We start from the raw sequence: 17,643 nt of genomic DNA on the forward strand, positions 1-17,643 counted from the left end.
CCCATCAGGAGTTGCACACAATTCTCAAAAACAATGGCACCATAACTTATAATGCATACCTGAAAATTCATGACATTTCCTCTAATACTGATTATACTATATGTCCGCCATGGACTCTACCACCAGGAGGATGTCAATATTCGTCTAGTATTAGTGGAAATATGGTAACAATTGTGCAAAGCTCGGTGAGTATGCAGGTTTTGCGAAAACTAGGTTACTTTGCCACAGCAGTTTTACTGCATGATCTATTACAAATACTCATCCTAGTCTTCACTCCGACATTGTGTGATGTTTACTGGGTAGATACTTAAACCCATAGCTTATAGGACCAGGTTCGCGTCATCATGGTTCTCACCACCTGGGATGATGTTGCATTGTGCCTTTTGGCGGTTTCAGTCATTTTTGACATGCTCAGCCGGATAGGTGGCGCTTTGTGAAAAATGTACTTTTGGCTTTTGGATATAGACGAAGTGATTTGCAATTTGAATGAGAAATACCATTTCTATTTCATTTGACCTACTTTACAAGGTCACAGAGGTCAAATAGCGTTAATTGGCCATTTTTACTAAAAATCTGCCCTGTGACATTTGAACCTTTCACTGCGTTTGGAAATAAGGTCGATTTCTTGGCCAATTTCTTGTATTGAAGGAGGGTAAACATCTGATTTTGGCGGGAATGCAAGGGAAAGAGCAAATGTCCCAGGGCAGATTTTTAGTAAATTCAGCACTGTCTACCATGAACAGAAAGAGAAATCACTAATCCTTCACACGTCCCCCCAATAATGATTGGAAATATTTACCCCTAGAGTTGTTGAATATGACAACCCTGTCTATAGCATTTCCATTACTATGAGACCAAGGGTTGTCATATTTGACAGCGCTGTTGAATATTCACTTTTGCCGAACTGATATTGTTTGAAGACAATAACTCATTATACAATTATTTAGCCAAAAATAATTATCCTGGATGTATTAACCTTTTATTTACCCACCCTGTAGTATGCTTCTTTCTATTTTAAACAAGATACAGCCACACTCACAACCCGGACATCTTGGAGCATCACAGCATAGCCAGGATATTTCAGCTGAGGATAGTACAAGTTCACATGGAGACTCAAGCGATGAGGAATATGGTTATCTGGATTTTTCAGATGAAGAAGATGATATTCAGGGGTGTTCTGAATCGAATGTTCAGAGCAGTGCAGGACAAAATGGACAGAGTGGATATACATATAAACAAACTGATAGTCATTATGATGAAGTGTATGAGAGGCATCAGTGGCCAAAAGAAAGACGGGAAAGTAAAAACTGTTTCCGTCATCCATGGATGTTGCAGGAAGGCCAACTTCAGAACTGTTCAGGACTAAGGGTCAGAGATTTCTGGAATCTTGTATGGCTACAGAGAGATACCGTTCACAGAGACTCGGGATTAGATATTTCTGCACGTGTGTTGCTGTATAGGTATAGAATGAGGTCAAACGTTGACTTCATTGACATTTCGGCCACCTTCCAAGTCGCTGCATCAACTGCGCACGACATCTTCTGGTCACAATTGACCTATCATCTTTTCCAAAATAGTCATATACCAAATCTCTTCTGGTCTCCATCAACCACAACAACCGAAAAAGATAAGTTTTTTCAAAGTGTTCAACAAGCAGAGTCGCCATACCACAGGGAGTTGCTATCGTATATGGATGACCCAACAGGACGACACCGTAGCCCAGTAGGAATTTCCCTTGATTCCAAGAAGGTGCGGGTGCCAAATTCCATGGATTACGATAATCAGAAAGCTTCTTATTACCCAAAGAAGGGTGGTCATTGTGTCACATTTACCTCATTAGTCAGCACAACAGGGCATGTTTTGTTGACAACGCCAATAGCTGCAGCAGCAACTCCAAGATGTGGTGACAGCCAATTGGCAGGCCTCGAAATTGCCCGTGAGTCACACCAGAATACAGGGGATCATGGGATGACGTCCCTCTTGAAAGGCACAGATCGTTACTTTGTTGTCCTTGCTGTAGATAAAGGGTACATCTTCGTTCCTCATAATGTCAACCTGAACAACATTCAGAACTTCCAAGAGTGGTGTAAGACAAATGGATGCTTTGTAATATGGCCCAGTGATGGAGATGAACAAATCCTGCAAGTACGAAATAATAACATTCAATTCGTGGACTGTCCTGGGGATCCCATTCTGACAAAGAATAGTTGAGCCATTGTTGGAAAGCTGCGTGCAGGTGTTGAGCAATTTCATGGGGCCATGAGGCAGGAGAAGATCTTTACCACAGTGCCATATCAGTTTCTGCTACCCCTTGGAGAATCATTTTGCCAGAAGTATCACATTCCCTTGGCTTATGCGAACAGCCCTCGCTTGTCTTTAATATGGCTAGCCAGTGTGAACGTGTACAACCAATTCCATAGGAAATTCAGCTTGAAATTCGTCAGCAACCAGGAACAGATACGACTAGCGCAATTGGTGAAACTTCGGCTGAATCAAACAAGTTTCTTGCACGATCTTGACATTCAGTGGCCAGTAAATATCACTGACATTCCGAGGTCAAATGCTGCTTCCAGCGGCTGGAGTACGATAACAATGAGTGGAACTGGGACTCTCAGAAATCAGCTGAATCTCCCCACAGTCGATGCGCAGGAACGGGATAGCTTTTATGAATTGCCATTGGGTCCATTCCTGTTCAAAAGAGCTCTGTCCTATATCACACACCTGCGGCAGCTGGAGCTAGACATCCCTCCGATTCTTGACAGTTTTGAAGACATCAGTGACCTCTGGGATGCAATGCGCGAGCCTCCTTCTACAACTGTTGTTTACTACAGAACACTGGCAAATGAACCCCAGGGATGGGATGAACAGCGCTATTTCCAATGGCCAGTCTCTGGTGGAATTAAAATCATTACAGCAAAGATGCCATCAGCAAATCGATCAAACCGTAACACTACAAATCTCAAACGCCCACTGTTGGTCTTCGCTGATGTTCCAAACAATTACCTGGGTTTCACAGGACCTCTAATGAAACTTGTGGGCTGGAATTGCAGCTCGGCAGCTGGAAGCGATCTAGGATCACGCATCCTTGTATCTGACGCCCATGTACTAGCCTTACTGATCATAATATGTGGAAATCTACCACACAGGCCAGTGATCAGACTATGTCACATGAGTGATCCGAAGTTGCCTCTCTCACTACAGCCAAGTTATGCTGGGCCACAGATTTGTAGACAAGTGAGCGTAAATTCTGCAAATAGTCAACATCAGTCCACAGTGCAACTTGGGGCGAGCACTTCAGTAGCAGACAGTCGATCTTGCAGTGCACAGACCCAATCACCACCAATCACAACCAGGATACCAACAGTGTCACCTGGTACTTCCTCAGCTGCATCTACTTCTGGATTTCTTGGCCTAACAAATGACGGTAACATATGCTACAGCATTGCTGTTAGTCAATGTTTAAAGCATGTGGGCTTACATGACAACATTCGAGGAACAAGTGCACTTGATAATATTTTTATGAACACCTGCCAGAGAATTGGGGGTGAGGAGTTCTCGCTCATTCCTCTAATCCGTGCAGTCAATGCAACAATGCAAGGAGCAGGATTCAGAATCCCACTGTATAATGACGCCGGAGAATTTCTAATGGAACTTCTGCAGAAACTGCACATAAACGAGGGTTTCCTCACCTCTTGGCCTGCAGAACTGGTGTGTCCTTCCGGGCATGTGTCACAGAAAATGGTCGGTGCAGATAATTTCAGCATCCGACTTAATGTTCCACAAGGAAATCGTGCTTCGCTGCAACATATGTATGAACATTATTTTGAAGAGGCAGCACCAGTTCCACTGATATGTGAGACACCAGTTAGAAATAGATTATGCGCTCAAAGTGGCATCGGATTACAAGTATGCAGGCAAGGACAGGTGTCAATTATAGAACTAAACAGACGCCTCGATCTGTTATCCAACACAAAGTGTACTACTAGTATCTCTGCTCCAACTTCAGAAGTTTTCACTAACCAAACAGCAATGGCAGTGCTATGCCATTCAGGAAAGTCCTGTGACATCGGTCACTGGTTATGTTTCCTAAAAGACACGAGACAGGATTGGTGGAAGCTAGATGATAGCCAGCGGCCAGTTAAAGTTTCACCCTGGGAGACCCAGGGCAATCTACTTACAATAAATGCGATATTCTTTCGCTAGAATAGGCAGCATTAGAACCAAGCTTAAATTTGTACATACTTTGAAATGTTTCAAACAATTTAGCCTAGAACAACTCTGGTCTCAGGACAATAGGCTAACATTTTGTAAATACGTAAATGCTCAGAGATGAAGTGACTTCCCCGTGAAGAGAAACAGTTAAAGCATGGATGTCATGAAATGGCAAACGCCGGTATCAACCAGTTGACGAGATTACCCGAGAAGGGAAAGAGTTGAAGGACAATCGTAATATGTATTGTTCACCTGTGTCATGAACGAGTTAGTCGTGAAATGGCGATTGCTGGTATCAACAAGTTGACGAGATTACCGGAGAAGAAAAAGAGTTGAAGGACAATCGTAATATGTATTGTTCACTTGAGTCATCGAGCGGCCAGCGGGAAAGAGTTTGTCGTGAAATGGCAATTGCTGGTATCATCCAGTTGACGAGATTACCCGAGAAGAGAAAGAGTTGAAGAGAGACATTTGAAGGACAGTACTAATATTGTTCACTTGGTCATTGAGCTTATCAAATGGGGGAGCAGATGACGAGGTGAAGTGACTTGGCTAAGGATAGAAACAGCTGTGTTGTGTTGCCAACACAGTTAGAACATGCTACTAGATAATATGTGTTACCCTCCCAACAACTAGTTGGAATATCAAATGGATAATGCTCTGTTACCTTTACAACGACTAGTTGGAATATTGAATGGATAATCCTCTGTTACCTTGACAACAGCTAGTTGGAATATAGAATGGATAATCCTAACAGAATAAGATATGATCCACCATGTGCATGTCGCACAGAAGATGAGCGTCAAGGACACTTGGAGATGGAAGAAATTGATGTATGGTAGGCCTACTCAGATTTCACAGAAGTCTGCCTCAACCTGGGTCGTTTACTTCTTTTTGGAGGGGGGGTCGGGTAACCGGAAACAGCATTTATTCTGTTAGGTCTTAGAACAGTTGAGGACAGACCTCATCCTTAAACACAGTCTTCTACCTAAAAAATCATGCCTAATGCCTGCCACACACGGTACATTTTCATCGTATAGGAATTGGATAGGAAAAACTGGCAACGTGTCTGTCAGGAAACATTGTTCAATTTTTATCGTAAAGGAAAAAAAACTCCACAAATAGGTTCTGTCCTATTCATTTCGTTCAAAAAATGCTATGCGAAATAATTAATTTGACCGTTTAAGCTGGGGCTACATTTTTATGTCAAATTGACCTTTCGGGCCGGCGATCATCGACTACAATGCTTTATAGGTACCCAGTATCTGGTTTGTAAAGGGTTAACAATACTAAAAAAAATTATGACCCCACCATACACGATACATTACTTGATTGTTCAAAATATTTCCTAAAAAAATATTGATATATATTTTACATCCAACCGATTCTCATGGAAAATCATAGGAAATATTTTAAAGGAAAATAGTATATCGTGTATGGCGGTCACAGGGTTAAATACGATTTCAACTTCTTTATAAGCTTTAAGAAATATTTCCACAGCGGCCAAGGCCATCATATTTATGACCCCTTGTATATGGGACAAAAAAAGGCATTCTTTTAACACAAAAACATACTCATGGTTAGAATGGGTTTAAAATGCCCAATTATTCATTGTTGGGGCAAAGAAAGGTGAGATTAACATGTTATATTATAGTATGTTATTTCATTACAAAGAAGATAAATATTGGGAGCAGGATCAAAATATCACCATTTATTAAGGAATTTCTCTGTACTTCAATTACAAATTACATGTAGATCGTAAAAATCAAATGATTTTAACAAATGTCTAATATTATTATCTTGCTGGGACAGAATGGGTTAACTTCTTCCAGTTGGTAAAGTTGACAGTCACTTAACAATTGAACTACTCAATTACAGCATTTATAAAGCTTATTGAAATAGATTCATGTCTGGCAAATAATGCCTCACGGTGTTGTGGTTTTCTATTGTTAGTTAAGTTCAATATGGCTATTCCATGCAATACACACACCCAGCAATATGACGTTTTTTCTTGATTTTTCTCGATTTTCTGCATGAAGGCAATCTCGGATCAAAATAATTTTTTGTCAGGGTACAGATTATAATGAATTCTAAAGATATTCATATTAATATTTTTAATTTCTTACTGTTTTCTACCTTTTTTGCCACTTTTTAGAAACCTCATTGTTTTCCATCCTTAATTACAGATATGCCGAGATTTTCTTTTTTCATCATCTAGAGTTCGGTCTTTTGTACCATCCATGCAAATTTCATCTTTTAATTCCTACTATAAATACCCTAAAAAAATTTTGGTAATCAGGTCCCTTAGCCGAACATCCCCTTTCAAAATATCATTTGGAAAATTTCTCTTATATATAGTTATAAATACCAACATTTGTTGAGAGCTTCCTGATTGTTCAATGTTTTGCATAGGCAATGGGTGACTTTAAAGTTTCGAGTTGGTGTTAGTGTTAGGTGTTGGTGTTGGTGTCAGTGTTAATCTTACCTTAAACATGTCGACGAGTCCCAAAGCTGCAGTCTTGATATCACAAAAGTCCTCATCCACAGCAATATGAGTGTAGTCCTGGTTCTGCTCCTGGGGGCCAGTGTGAGGGATCGACACCGTGTCAGACAGTGATCGGTTGACGACCCTCTCCAGGATATCCAGGATGTCTGCGCAACGCTGCGATTGGCAACCTTGGGCAAGATCGAGAAGGAGCTGGACTGCATTGTTCCTGATGTCGACGTCCGGATCGTTGTCGATGAAAGCCAAGTGTGGAAGCACGACAATGTGGATCAATTCGTCCTGGGGGAAAAAAACAGAAGAAGTCAACGTCAAGGAACAACTGCCTCAGTAATGCAGGGGCAAGATCGGTACGTGACACCCATGAGAAGTTTGTTCAAAACCTGTCTGGATCTGAAGCAAAGAGCTATAAAGGCAGAACAAGGTTTCTTTCCAAGCATTTTGGGTTTTCTTTCATACCAACATTTAAAATATTCCCCAAAAAACCACACTCTGCATTTGTAATTAAATACCTGCATTGTTAATTGAAAAGTTTAATAAGGACACACACATATATTCTTTGGCCTGAAGCCATCAGGCTTTATGCAGATATTGCACGCTCCAGCTGTAATACTTACCTCATAGAGATGTCTATTGGCACTCAACACACAAGAAAGCACAGCTAAAGCTTTGGCTCTAATCTTCGTACGCATCTCATCTTTGAAGTATTTTTCCACCAAATGATTCAAGTTCTGAATCCAGTTAGCCTTGGCCGGGTGGATGGCCTGAGCCTTGTAGCTAATCAAGACAAGCACGCTACTCTCTGGTCTTCTGTTGGCACACTTTTCTACGACTGTGAACAAGCGCTCATGGTCTCCATTGAATACACCATTTTCATAAAGTTGTTCTAACGTTGTGAGAATCTCGTGGAAAATCTGCTGTACTGTTGCTGTTTGCTCCGTGGGGCATGCCTGAAATTGTTTAAAGACCTCACAATCCTTATACATTGTGTGGAGGGGTGTAACCGGTGTGTTAGGATTTTCTTTCAGATTAAGCATTGAACAATTATCAAAACAGCAAGAACAGGGGAGGAGGTCAGAATCAAACCTAAAATTTTTTTAAATTGTAAAACACATTTGTGTTTATGGATGATTGAGGGATGCTCACTGGCAGTGCAACCATTACGAGAGACACTACATATTACATGTAGATATCAGCTCGATCCTTACCTCAAAATGAGAAAGTAGAGTCTCGATAATATCCAAAATAATCTGCCATTGTATAAACTGGATATCTGTCCCATACTTTTTGACCAAACGCTGAATGGATAGTACCACTTCATAGACAACGGTAACATGGGTACAGTTATGCAGTGCCTGAAAGGGGACAATTCGGAGTTATTGAATACACGGAAACCAGTCGGAAAGTCTTTAGAAAATGTCCATCAGAATATTTGACGATAAAACTATTCCGCAAAGCTTTTCGTGCAAGCACAGATGTGGAGTATGCAAATTTACTGAAAATTATCTACATGTAAATAGTCATCAGAACATGAAATTTAAAACAGTCAGCTGAAGTTTATTTGACAGTCCACACTGTGTCTTACCTGTAAAAAGCATGGAAGCACAGTTGAATGAGGATGTTTGAGTGTGGACACCCTTTTGGAACCCCACATTGCCATACCAATGAAGAAGACAGCACCTCGAAGGAGCCTGTAGTCAGAGGCATTTTCCCTGGAAAAGAATCGGTACATTAAAGGTTTCAATTCTAATGACGTTTTTGGATTACGTAAAATCTTTCTTGATTGATGCTACCGATGGCGATGAGCTTGTCCTTTCTTTTTCTCTTGTCTGCGCATTTTTGTGAGAGTGCGGTCTACAATACATGTTATTTGACCATAAAAGCAAAGTGTCTTGCCCAAGGTCAGGAGCCAAGGCGTAATTTGCAGCCCAAAACGGTTAAAGATCTTACCTATTTTGCAGTATCCTACACATTGTGTATATCCCACTATGCCCGAGGTGGGTCCCAAGGAGATTTTTCATCAGCTACAAAAAAGTAATAACGACCCATCATGGAGTGTCATCAAAGTCTAGTGAGATTTTAAGCATGATTGCCTGGTAACTGATTTATATCTTAGAAATACTGAAGGCAAGGTTGGGGGGCTCTACATCCAAACAATTGGATCCCTACACATTTCATGTCAATGAACTTCTACAGATATCGTTTCTCAATTCATGATCTACTCACCTTCCAGCTTGCTTGACAGAACCTATCCAAGTTGACAAGTCGACACAACGAAGTAATAAAGTTATGCAATGCCTCTGACGGCAGGTAGCTATAGCAGACGACAGCATTAAACACTTGGATGCACATCTGGAGGTCTTCCTCAACTTTAGTTCTGTTTGAGACTGTACAGGTATATCTGAAAATGGATATGGAAGTGAAATTCTTTTGCTGGGACGTGAAGTCCTGGTTTTTCGGATCAGATTGATTGCCAGTTCATCCTGATATACATGTACAATTCTAGGTTCTCACCGGAGTCAAACCTAGGCCCTATTGTGTTAACCACTAGGCTATGAGGCTCCTCAATACTGTCACATAGTAGATGCAGACATTTGGCATAGGCACCAAATACAAGGAATTTATAGTTGCGCGTACACCACGAAATATTGGTGGACCAATTGCACGTACACCACCACATTGCTGCGACAAATTTGTTCGGCAATCCATTGCCGGTACAAATTGCCGGGCGAATTGATGGGACAAATTCGCCCGGCTTGTTAAAAGCTCGGCTTTGTCATGGTGTATGCGCTAATGGATCGGCAATTAGCTAGTTAGATGGTTCGGCGACAGGCGGCGCTTTCGAAATGGCGCTTTCTGCGCATGCAAGTTATTGTTTGCGCGCCATCTGTTGCCGGATTTCATAACTAGCTGCAGCGGTGGATTTTCGATGGTGCGGCATTGGTCCATTTTCAGGTGGTGTACGCGCGGCTACAGTCTCACTACTGACTACCGCCAGTAGAAGGCAGATAACGCCATCAGCTAATATCAAAGTTATGCAATATTTAAAGCTATATTTACTTACTGAACTAGCCCAGCCACAGTCTCTGGCTCCAAATATGCAGCATTGTACTTGATGACATTGACAAGAAGGCCCAAAAAGTCTGCCACCTTCCCAGAGTTGATCACATCACTCATCCAATGAAGAAGAAACTGACCTAAATTCAAAAACCAAAAGTCATTGGAATAGAAAAGAGATGTGTACGTTCACAACAGAATCTGTCGTAAATATGTTTATAGAACGATACATGCTGAGATCTATCAAAGCATTGCAAGTCCTGGTTGAATGGTCACATATCTATCTCTTAAAGGGACAATATAGGCAGCAGCTAGGCAGGCAAGATAAAGTTACACAAAATCGCCAATAGGGGTCTCTCATATCTCACAGTACGTCGAAATGATTCATGCTTGTACGAGGAATATATTTAGTGCTGAATCTGACATGACCCAGGGCCCTTACTGCGTTTATTAGTCTCTTGAAGATGGCCAAATTAGCCCCACTGCTCCTGCCTATAGTCCCCCGTTAAATGGGTCGACATGAGATTTATCTGATGCTGTGATGGCTACGTCTTCCAGAAAACAAAAGCGATAATATGGTGAAGACTAAAAGAATGATTCTTGGCAAAACATGCCACTTCAATTCAAAGGACAGGTGTCCATCAAGCCAGGTACCACCACCATACATGTACCTGTCTCTTCCTCAATGTAGGTGAGGTCTTTTCCATTCTCTGTCAAAGTGATAAACACTTCCAGCCTCAGGGGAAGATCTTCATATAAATTGTGTTGACGAATTACTCGAAAGAAATGTGCCCGAATAGTTCCAAGTTTGACATACTGCAAAGAGAAGATTGAGAGGAATGTTAAAGTTGGCCATTCAAAAATACAAAATATTACACAGTGGAACCTCCCTTAGCGGACACCTCACTATTAAGGACAACCTCTCTAATAAGGACACTACATTTGGTCCCAAATTGGTTGTTTCCATTCAATTTGACCTCTCTTATCCAGACACCTCTCTATTAAGGACAACACTTGTCAGCCCCAGGATGTCCTTAATAGAGAGGTTCCACTGTAATTTATAATTGTACGCGGAATCGCCACTTTACATTTCATCAGTGTTAAGTTACTTGCCCACGCTTGCAAACAAAGTTATGTATCGAACCAGTAAATGTTGCAAACTTACCTGTCCCTTGATCAAGCACTGAAGAAACCTCAGAGCCACATGGCGACTTTCTACTGGCACTTGTGGATGAAGTAAATCACACACCGACTGCCATAGCGTTTCTGTAGCATTCTGAAAAGGAATCAGGGACAGGGATGGTATTGAAGTGTTAGATGTCCAAGTGAGGTCAAGTTCACAACTAGATGGACAATAATAAATTTCTTATTATGATTTTGGTCCAAAATGAAACTGGTCACTTCTCTTCTATTTCACCGCTGTAATTGGCATCCCTTTCACATAAAACTGACCACTACTCTTCTATTTCATCTCTGTAATTGGCACACCTCCCACATAAAACTGACCACTACTCTTCTATTTCATCTCTGTAATTGGCACACCTCTCACGTAAAACTGACCACTACTCTTCTATTTCATCTCTGTAATTGGCACACCTCTCACATAAAACTGACCACTACTCTTCTATTTCATCTTTGTAATTGGCACACCTCCCACATAAAACTGGTCACTACTCTTCTATTTCATCTCTGTAATTGGCACACCTCTCACATAAAACTGGTCACTTCTCTTCTATTTCACCTCTGTAATTGACACACCTCAAATAAAACTGGTCACAACTCTTCTATTTCACCGCTGTAATTGGCACACCTCTCACATAAAACTGGTCACTTCTCTTCTATTTCATCTTTGTAATTGGCACACCTCACATAAAACTGGTCACTTCTCTTCTATTTCACCTCTGTAATTGACACACCTCACATAAAACTGGTCACAATTCTTCTATTTCACCGCTGTAATTGGCACACCTCCCACATAAAACTGGTCACTTCTCTTCTATTTCATCTCTGTAATTGGCACACCTCTCACATCATTTCGCAGCTGTCTCATGGGTGTTCATAGTAGAGAGGTTCTACTGTATTTTTGATAGGACTTCCAATCGAAATTGCTTTCATCATGATCAGCATTAACTATGTTGTTTCCAGGACTATCTGCCCACTGTAGGCCTTTATAAAAAGAAGCTCTGGAAAGTGATGGTGAATACCTTTGCCAAGAATTAATTTTACATCATCTTGGTCATGCCGGTCGTTTAGAGATGGGAAATTTCTTTCAAAGGGTAGAGAGATTAAGAAGAGATTAATTGAGGTCGTGGACAGCAAATACAAAATCCGCGAAGGATCCAAGCAAGATCCAAAGATGAAATGGTTGGCCCGGGATTTACTGATTTGCAATGGGGCGGGAAATTGCCAGCGGCGGTGTGGAGGCATCAATTCATGCATTGCTGGTGAGTATTCTGTCAAATTTTATCATTAGATTCAAATCATGGAAATCACCAAAGAGTTTTCACGGTGAAGCATCTCCTTTTGGGCCTGGTCTAGCTACAGTCACTTCTTAATTAGCAAAACGCTAAAGTACCGTTTTCAAGAACCTCGTCGGCAGGTTTCAAAAGTGCGCGAATTTCAAACTGGGTAACTTTTAGTGTCCTAAAAGGTACCCAGGATCGTCCTGGGTAACTTTTGGGGGTACCCAGGTTGGTTCTGGGTACCTTTTAGGGGTACCCAGGACGACATCTACCGATTCGGCATAAATAGGCCTACATGTAATAACTGAAGAATTACCTCTTCTAGCCTCCTCGTCGCTACAATGTCACAAAGTTCCCTTATCGTCTTCAGCCTGTGATTTGCCGGGCTTTCTGGCCGTATTTCTCTCAAAAGTTCTGAAGTGAATATGATTTCCTTGGTCTGTGGCCTGACAGAAACATTATGGACAGTACTCTGCTTGAAACCAAGGATGCTTTTGATTTTGTTTTTGAAAGTTTCCTCTGATTTTCCAGGAGGTTTCGCCATGATACCAATCAGAACCCTGAAAAATATTGCACACATATATTAAATAATTGTATAGTCACATTTGACTTTGAGACACAGCTCAAGACGGTATCAGGCTGTTTCGCTACATTGCCAGTTCGCTACAAGTCGTTTCGCTACATGTGGCGGTCGTTTCGCTACATGGTAGGTCGTTTCGCTACATGGGTGGAGTCGTTTCGCTACATGATGGGTATGGTCGTTTCGCTACATGGAGGACGTTTCGCTACATGGGTGGAGACGTTTCGCTACATGGATGTAGTCATTATTTTTACTCTATTTTACCCTACTATAATTCCCGGTGGTGACTACAAATTTATTATAGCACAGTTTGCCGGTAAAAAAACTTATACGGTTTGATGGCGCGCAAGGGGTTCTTGCCGTCCTGGCCTGGGTTAGGCCACATAAAAAAAAGAGTTGGTGATCGTCCCCGCCCGCCCCTACGAAAAACGCCCGGCCCCATTTTTTGTTAAAATCCTAAAAAAGTTGGTGTAATGTTCTCTGCTATAGGGTCAGAATTGCATGATTGGAATCTCTATGAAATTTCCTTTCCTGTATCCGTGTATACGTACTTATTATTGATTGACAGGGGTCATTCAAACGCACTTCAACGCAGATTTGGAGGCCTTTGCAAGGCCTTCGCGTTGGCTCGCTCAACCGTCTGTATCCGTGTATACGTACTTATAATTGATTGACAGGGGTCATTCAAACGCACTCCAACGCAGATTTGGAGGCCTTTGCAAGGCCTTCGCGTTGGCTCGCTCGTCTCCACCCATGTAGCGAAACGTCCTCCATGTAGCGAAACGACCATACCTACCCATCATGTAGCGAACGACTCCACCCATGTAGCGAAACGACCTACCAATACCATGTAGCGAAACGACCCCCACATGTAGCGAAACGACTTGTAGCGAACTGGCAATGTAGCGAAACGACAGTAATTCGCTCAAGACAACCACATCACATCATCATGGCAGATCACAGGGATTTGAGCCATGCCGCATGGCGAGTTATGTAAGTCAAGCTATAAAGTGAAGTGGAGATCACCCGCATCGGCGCATCACAACTGATCTTCAGCTCATATTGAAATCAGTCATCAGTGAGTGTCAGACTCAGAGTGTGATGAGCCTCAGCTCAGGCTGAGGTTGTGAGGACCTCAGTTCAGGCTCAGCACACTCTCTAGCCTAATGTCTAATGACACGACTCTCACTCTCTCTCACTGTAACTGCAGACAGTACGTCAGTCGTCAGTAGGCCTACTACTATAGACAATCAGTGACAGTGAATTGCATGATGACGAGACTTCCGAGTGCCTTGGCTTTCGCCCTTTTGCATTGGCTTTTAGTTTTGGAGTGGAGTGAATAGTCATTTATAAGTAATCAGTGACTGAAGGCGCACTGAAAGATAGCTGTTATTTGTTTCTCTCACAGCAATACATAAGACACAGGTCAGGATATTCTGTTTACAAAACTTGTAACATGTAAGTGACGAAAAATCTTACCTGGACTAGCAGACAGAACATGGGAAATTACGACTTTTGTGACCTAGTTTCAGAATTTCATTTCCCGTCCTATGCACCGCTTATACCAATGACAAAAAGATCGGCGAAACGATAAAATTAAAATTTTATTGATATAAGCGGCATTCCTTTTATACTCTTTTTCAAATATATTTGCTCAAATTTTTAGGCTGAGTGGCCTAATGACGATACAGTAGATTTTATAACCTCTATATTAAGGACTCCGTACACTCGGGACTGACAAATGCTGTGCTTACTAGACAGGTGTCCTGATTAGAGAGGTCAAATTGAATGGAAACAACCAATTTGGGACCAAAACTAGTGTCCTTAATGGAGAGGTTGTCCTTAATGGAGATGTGTCCGCTAAGGGAGGTTCCACTGTATTATTGTCATTCTCGAAACACTGTGATTACAACAGGTTGTCACAACATGGCCCAAGTCGTGCCTCTTACAGGAAAGCAAAGACACACTCCAGCAGGCAGACAGAAGCAGCCAAGAGAGAAAAGGGGACAGGATGTGGACAGAATTAGCGAGGCAACAACCATTCATTTTGGGACAGGCCACTCCAGATTATCAAGAGGAAGAACATGACGGAGACTACAGGGTGGCCCAGAATAATTTTCCCTATGTCACATGATTTGGTAACAGAGTATTGTAGATTTTACTTGTCAGTTGTACAATAACCTGCTTCCAAATCATGGAACACATAAAATAATTCTGGGCCACCCTGTAGAGGGTACCAGTGCAACGCATCCGGCCCTAAACTTGAGCAGAACTCCAGAACTGCCCTGTCTGGGACACCAAGACTGGCCACATCGCCCAACGCAGTGGTCAATGGTGACCAAGATCTGGAGATGAAGGGAGGAACAGTAGACGACAACCAGGATTTCCAGGCCAGTACATGTAACAAAACTGTGACAGTCCTCTATGTAGACATGGCTAACAAAACACACAACCAGAAAGAAAAGAACAAGATCACCATGTTGTCAGTAAATGTCTCTTTTATCTTTTATTGTCATTAAAACTAGTAAAGACTTTCTACTTCACAATCCAGGGCTCAATCATTGCAGGTCATTTTTATATACATCCCGATACAACCACAAAAGTTCCATCCTAAAATATGAGCTGCAATCATAAACTACCATCACACCCGAATGAATAAAACTAAGATATGGCGGTGGAAAAGCATGACTAATTCTGTTACCAGTAACTACTGATTCAATGTTACGGAATATTACACACTTTCCATAAGGCATAACAACACATTTCCTTTTATTAAAATATATATGTTCCAATTCATCCACTGAAGTTCACCAGGAAAAAACTGTAGGCTACTTGGCTGCTGAGTTTTCTTTCTCAACTAGGGGTGAAACAGAATTTTACGCAGCCCGAAAAAACACCTTTTTCTTCAGGACAAGACACCAATTTGATACATTTTTACAAGAAGCAGACATTCTCAATCATCAGTTTATTTGACATGTAGTTGAAGGGCTTTTCACACTTGGGCCATTTTTGCTCTCAATTTCTGTTTTTCTGATTAACACCAAAGGGCCAGCATTGGAATTAGGCCACTGTTCAGTCAGACATCAAATGAGGATCATAATTGGTATCGCACACAAATGATGTGTGTGGAATTCATGCAACAAACCAAATAAAACCAGTCAAAGTGTGCGAAGCCCTCAAGAATCACTAAAAAATTATCACGAAAAGTCTGATTAATTAACAGTGACCCACATTTTCACACAAACAGCAGTTGCACAAAAGCATTTCACTGGCGACACAATATCACAAAGTTGATCCTACACAATAATCAGAGGTAATTTTAAATTGAGAGGTTAACACTAAGAAGTTAATGAATTCTAACAGGAAGAAATTGAGATTTTATATTCTAATGCCTCAATGATAATGTCACTTGCCTCTGAGCAAAATCTTAACAATAAAAGTCAAAGACGATACACACCACTGAGATTTAACAGAAAACAGAATTTGAAACACAAGTAGTTTATGTAATCTTCAAGCAGAAAAGGACAAAAATTGCTTTGAATAATACTAGTCAGGCCTGCTGCACTGCAGCCAAAACAACAGATGTCATTGGAATGGGTGATGATATCAAACTGCAGAACTGGATATTAGTTAATCAAAGGCACTACACGTATGTTGTGATATTAACATGATGCACACCATGGATTCATTATGCAGTGTAGCTACAATGGATCATAAATTAACACGAACATTTGTATTTACAGGAAAAAAGTTAGAAGAAAGCACACTCAACATGCACAGTTTGCTGATGGAGATCACTGGTAGAATCTAATAGTTAAAATGGACCGACTGGTCGAAAGTCACACCGAAAATCAATAATCATCAAAGGAAAACATCTACATGTATAGCCATATACTATCTAATCAAATAATTTATTGGCTATAATGATATTAAATGTACTATACTAACATGCTATTTAATACAACAGGAGCTGAGCAAGGTTTGAATTGTTTAAGGACCTATATGACTTAGTGGCACAGTTGAAATACAAACGTCAAGTTCCAGGAATGAGCGAGTGAGGACTTAGTTAAGCTCAGAAAGTGGGTACTGTTCTTGACAGATTATCTGTCTATGGTACCACATGTACGACAGTATTCACAACTCAGTTCCATCAACAAACTGGATTTAAAAACTTCAATACCACCATAAACTATATGTAGACCTCAAATTCTTTGCCAAAAATGCTTTCCAACAGAGTGGCTATACCTTTGTTTCAAAACAACTATCTCAATGACATCAGTTTTTATACCATTAAACTTAGCAAACTGCATTTAAAGCTCATGGTACCTTATTAGGTAACAACTTTATACATATGCGACCCGTCATAGCATAACCAGGCGAATGTCACTCTCAGCTTGGCAGGTTGAGACGGACTGTTTGTTCAATTCTCTATTGTCTGCCTTTTGTGAAATATGAGCACATCAATTTCTTCCATTATCTTCTGGTGTCATTTAGGCTCATCTTCTGTGCGACATGCGCCTGGTTTTGCTGTGACGGGTCACATATTTGGTTTTAAGTCCAGAATAATCAACAGTAGTTTTGACACAACAAATGTGAAATCTGGCACGCTTAATCGCCAAAGTCTGTGTGTAATAAAGTAGTGGTGCTCGTTGATTAACCAGTAATCAGAGACAAGGCTTGCTTCAGGAACTGTCCATGCTCCATTGTGTGCATCTGCTTGTTGCCGGTGGCAGTTGCTGCAGAGGTGTGACGGCCAGCGTACCTGAAAAAATATGTACACACGTATCAGAATATCAGTACAAATTCTAAGCTTAACATTGGAATACATG

The 17,643-nt window shown here is 41.2% G+C and overlaps 2 protein-coding genes across 11 annotated transcripts in view; both read right to left on the minus strand.

Moving 5' to 3' along the window:
- LOC135488934 (tuberin-like) overlaps positions 1 to 14,376 on the minus strand; it is a 40,368-nt gene extending 25,992 nt beyond the window's left edge. For all 6 annotated transcript variants that reach the window (XM_064773919.1, XM_064773955.1, XM_064773928.1 and 3 more), the window contains exons 1-11: positions 14,294 to 14,376; positions 12,551 to 12,794; positions 10,938 to 11,048; positions 10,444 to 10,588; positions 9,780 to 9,912; positions 8,942 to 9,116; positions 8,666 to 8,739; positions 8,301 to 8,427; positions 7,924 to 8,070; positions 7,333 to 7,665; positions 6,698 to 6,997 (exon numbers count right to left, since the gene is read on the minus strand). In XM_064773919.1, the coding sequence (XP_064629989.1) occupies positions 6,698 to 6,997; positions 7,333 to 7,665; positions 7,924 to 8,070; positions 8,301 to 8,427; positions 8,666 to 8,739; positions 8,942 to 9,116; positions 9,780 to 9,912; positions 10,444 to 10,588; positions 10,938 to 11,048; positions 12,551 to 12,778 (1,773 nt within the window). In that variant the 5' untranslated portion in view covers positions 12,779 to 12,794; positions 14,294 to 14,376. The remainder of the gene's footprint in view (positions 1 to 6,697; positions 6,998 to 7,332; positions 7,666 to 7,923; positions 8,071 to 8,300; positions 8,428 to 8,665; positions 8,740 to 8,941; positions 9,117 to 9,779; positions 9,913 to 10,443; positions 10,589 to 10,937; positions 11,049 to 12,550; positions 12,795 to 14,293) is intronic.
- Positions 14,377 to 15,294: 918 nt separating this feature from the next.
- LOC135488960 (2-oxoglutarate dehydrogenase complex component E1-like) overlaps positions 15,295 to 17,643 on the minus strand; it is a 32,754-nt gene continuing 30,405 nt past the window's right edge. For all 5 annotated transcript variants that reach the window (XM_064773996.1, XM_064773977.1, XM_064773967.1 and 2 more), the window contains one exon: positions 15,295 to 17,576. In XM_064773996.1, coding sequence (XP_064630066.1) covers positions 17,468 to 17,576 — 109 coding nt within the window. In that variant the 3' untranslated portion in view covers positions 15,295 to 17,467. The remainder of the gene's footprint in view (positions 17,577 to 17,643) is intronic.

The sequence above is a fragment of the Lineus longissimus genome, chromosome 1, assembly GCF_910592395.1.
Source record: "Lineus longissimus chromosome 1, tnLinLong1.2, whole genome shotgun sequence".
In the NCBI taxonomy this organism is placed as follows: domain Eukaryota; kingdom Metazoa; phylum Nemertea; class Pilidiophora; order Heteronemertea; family Lineidae; genus Lineus; species Lineus longissimus.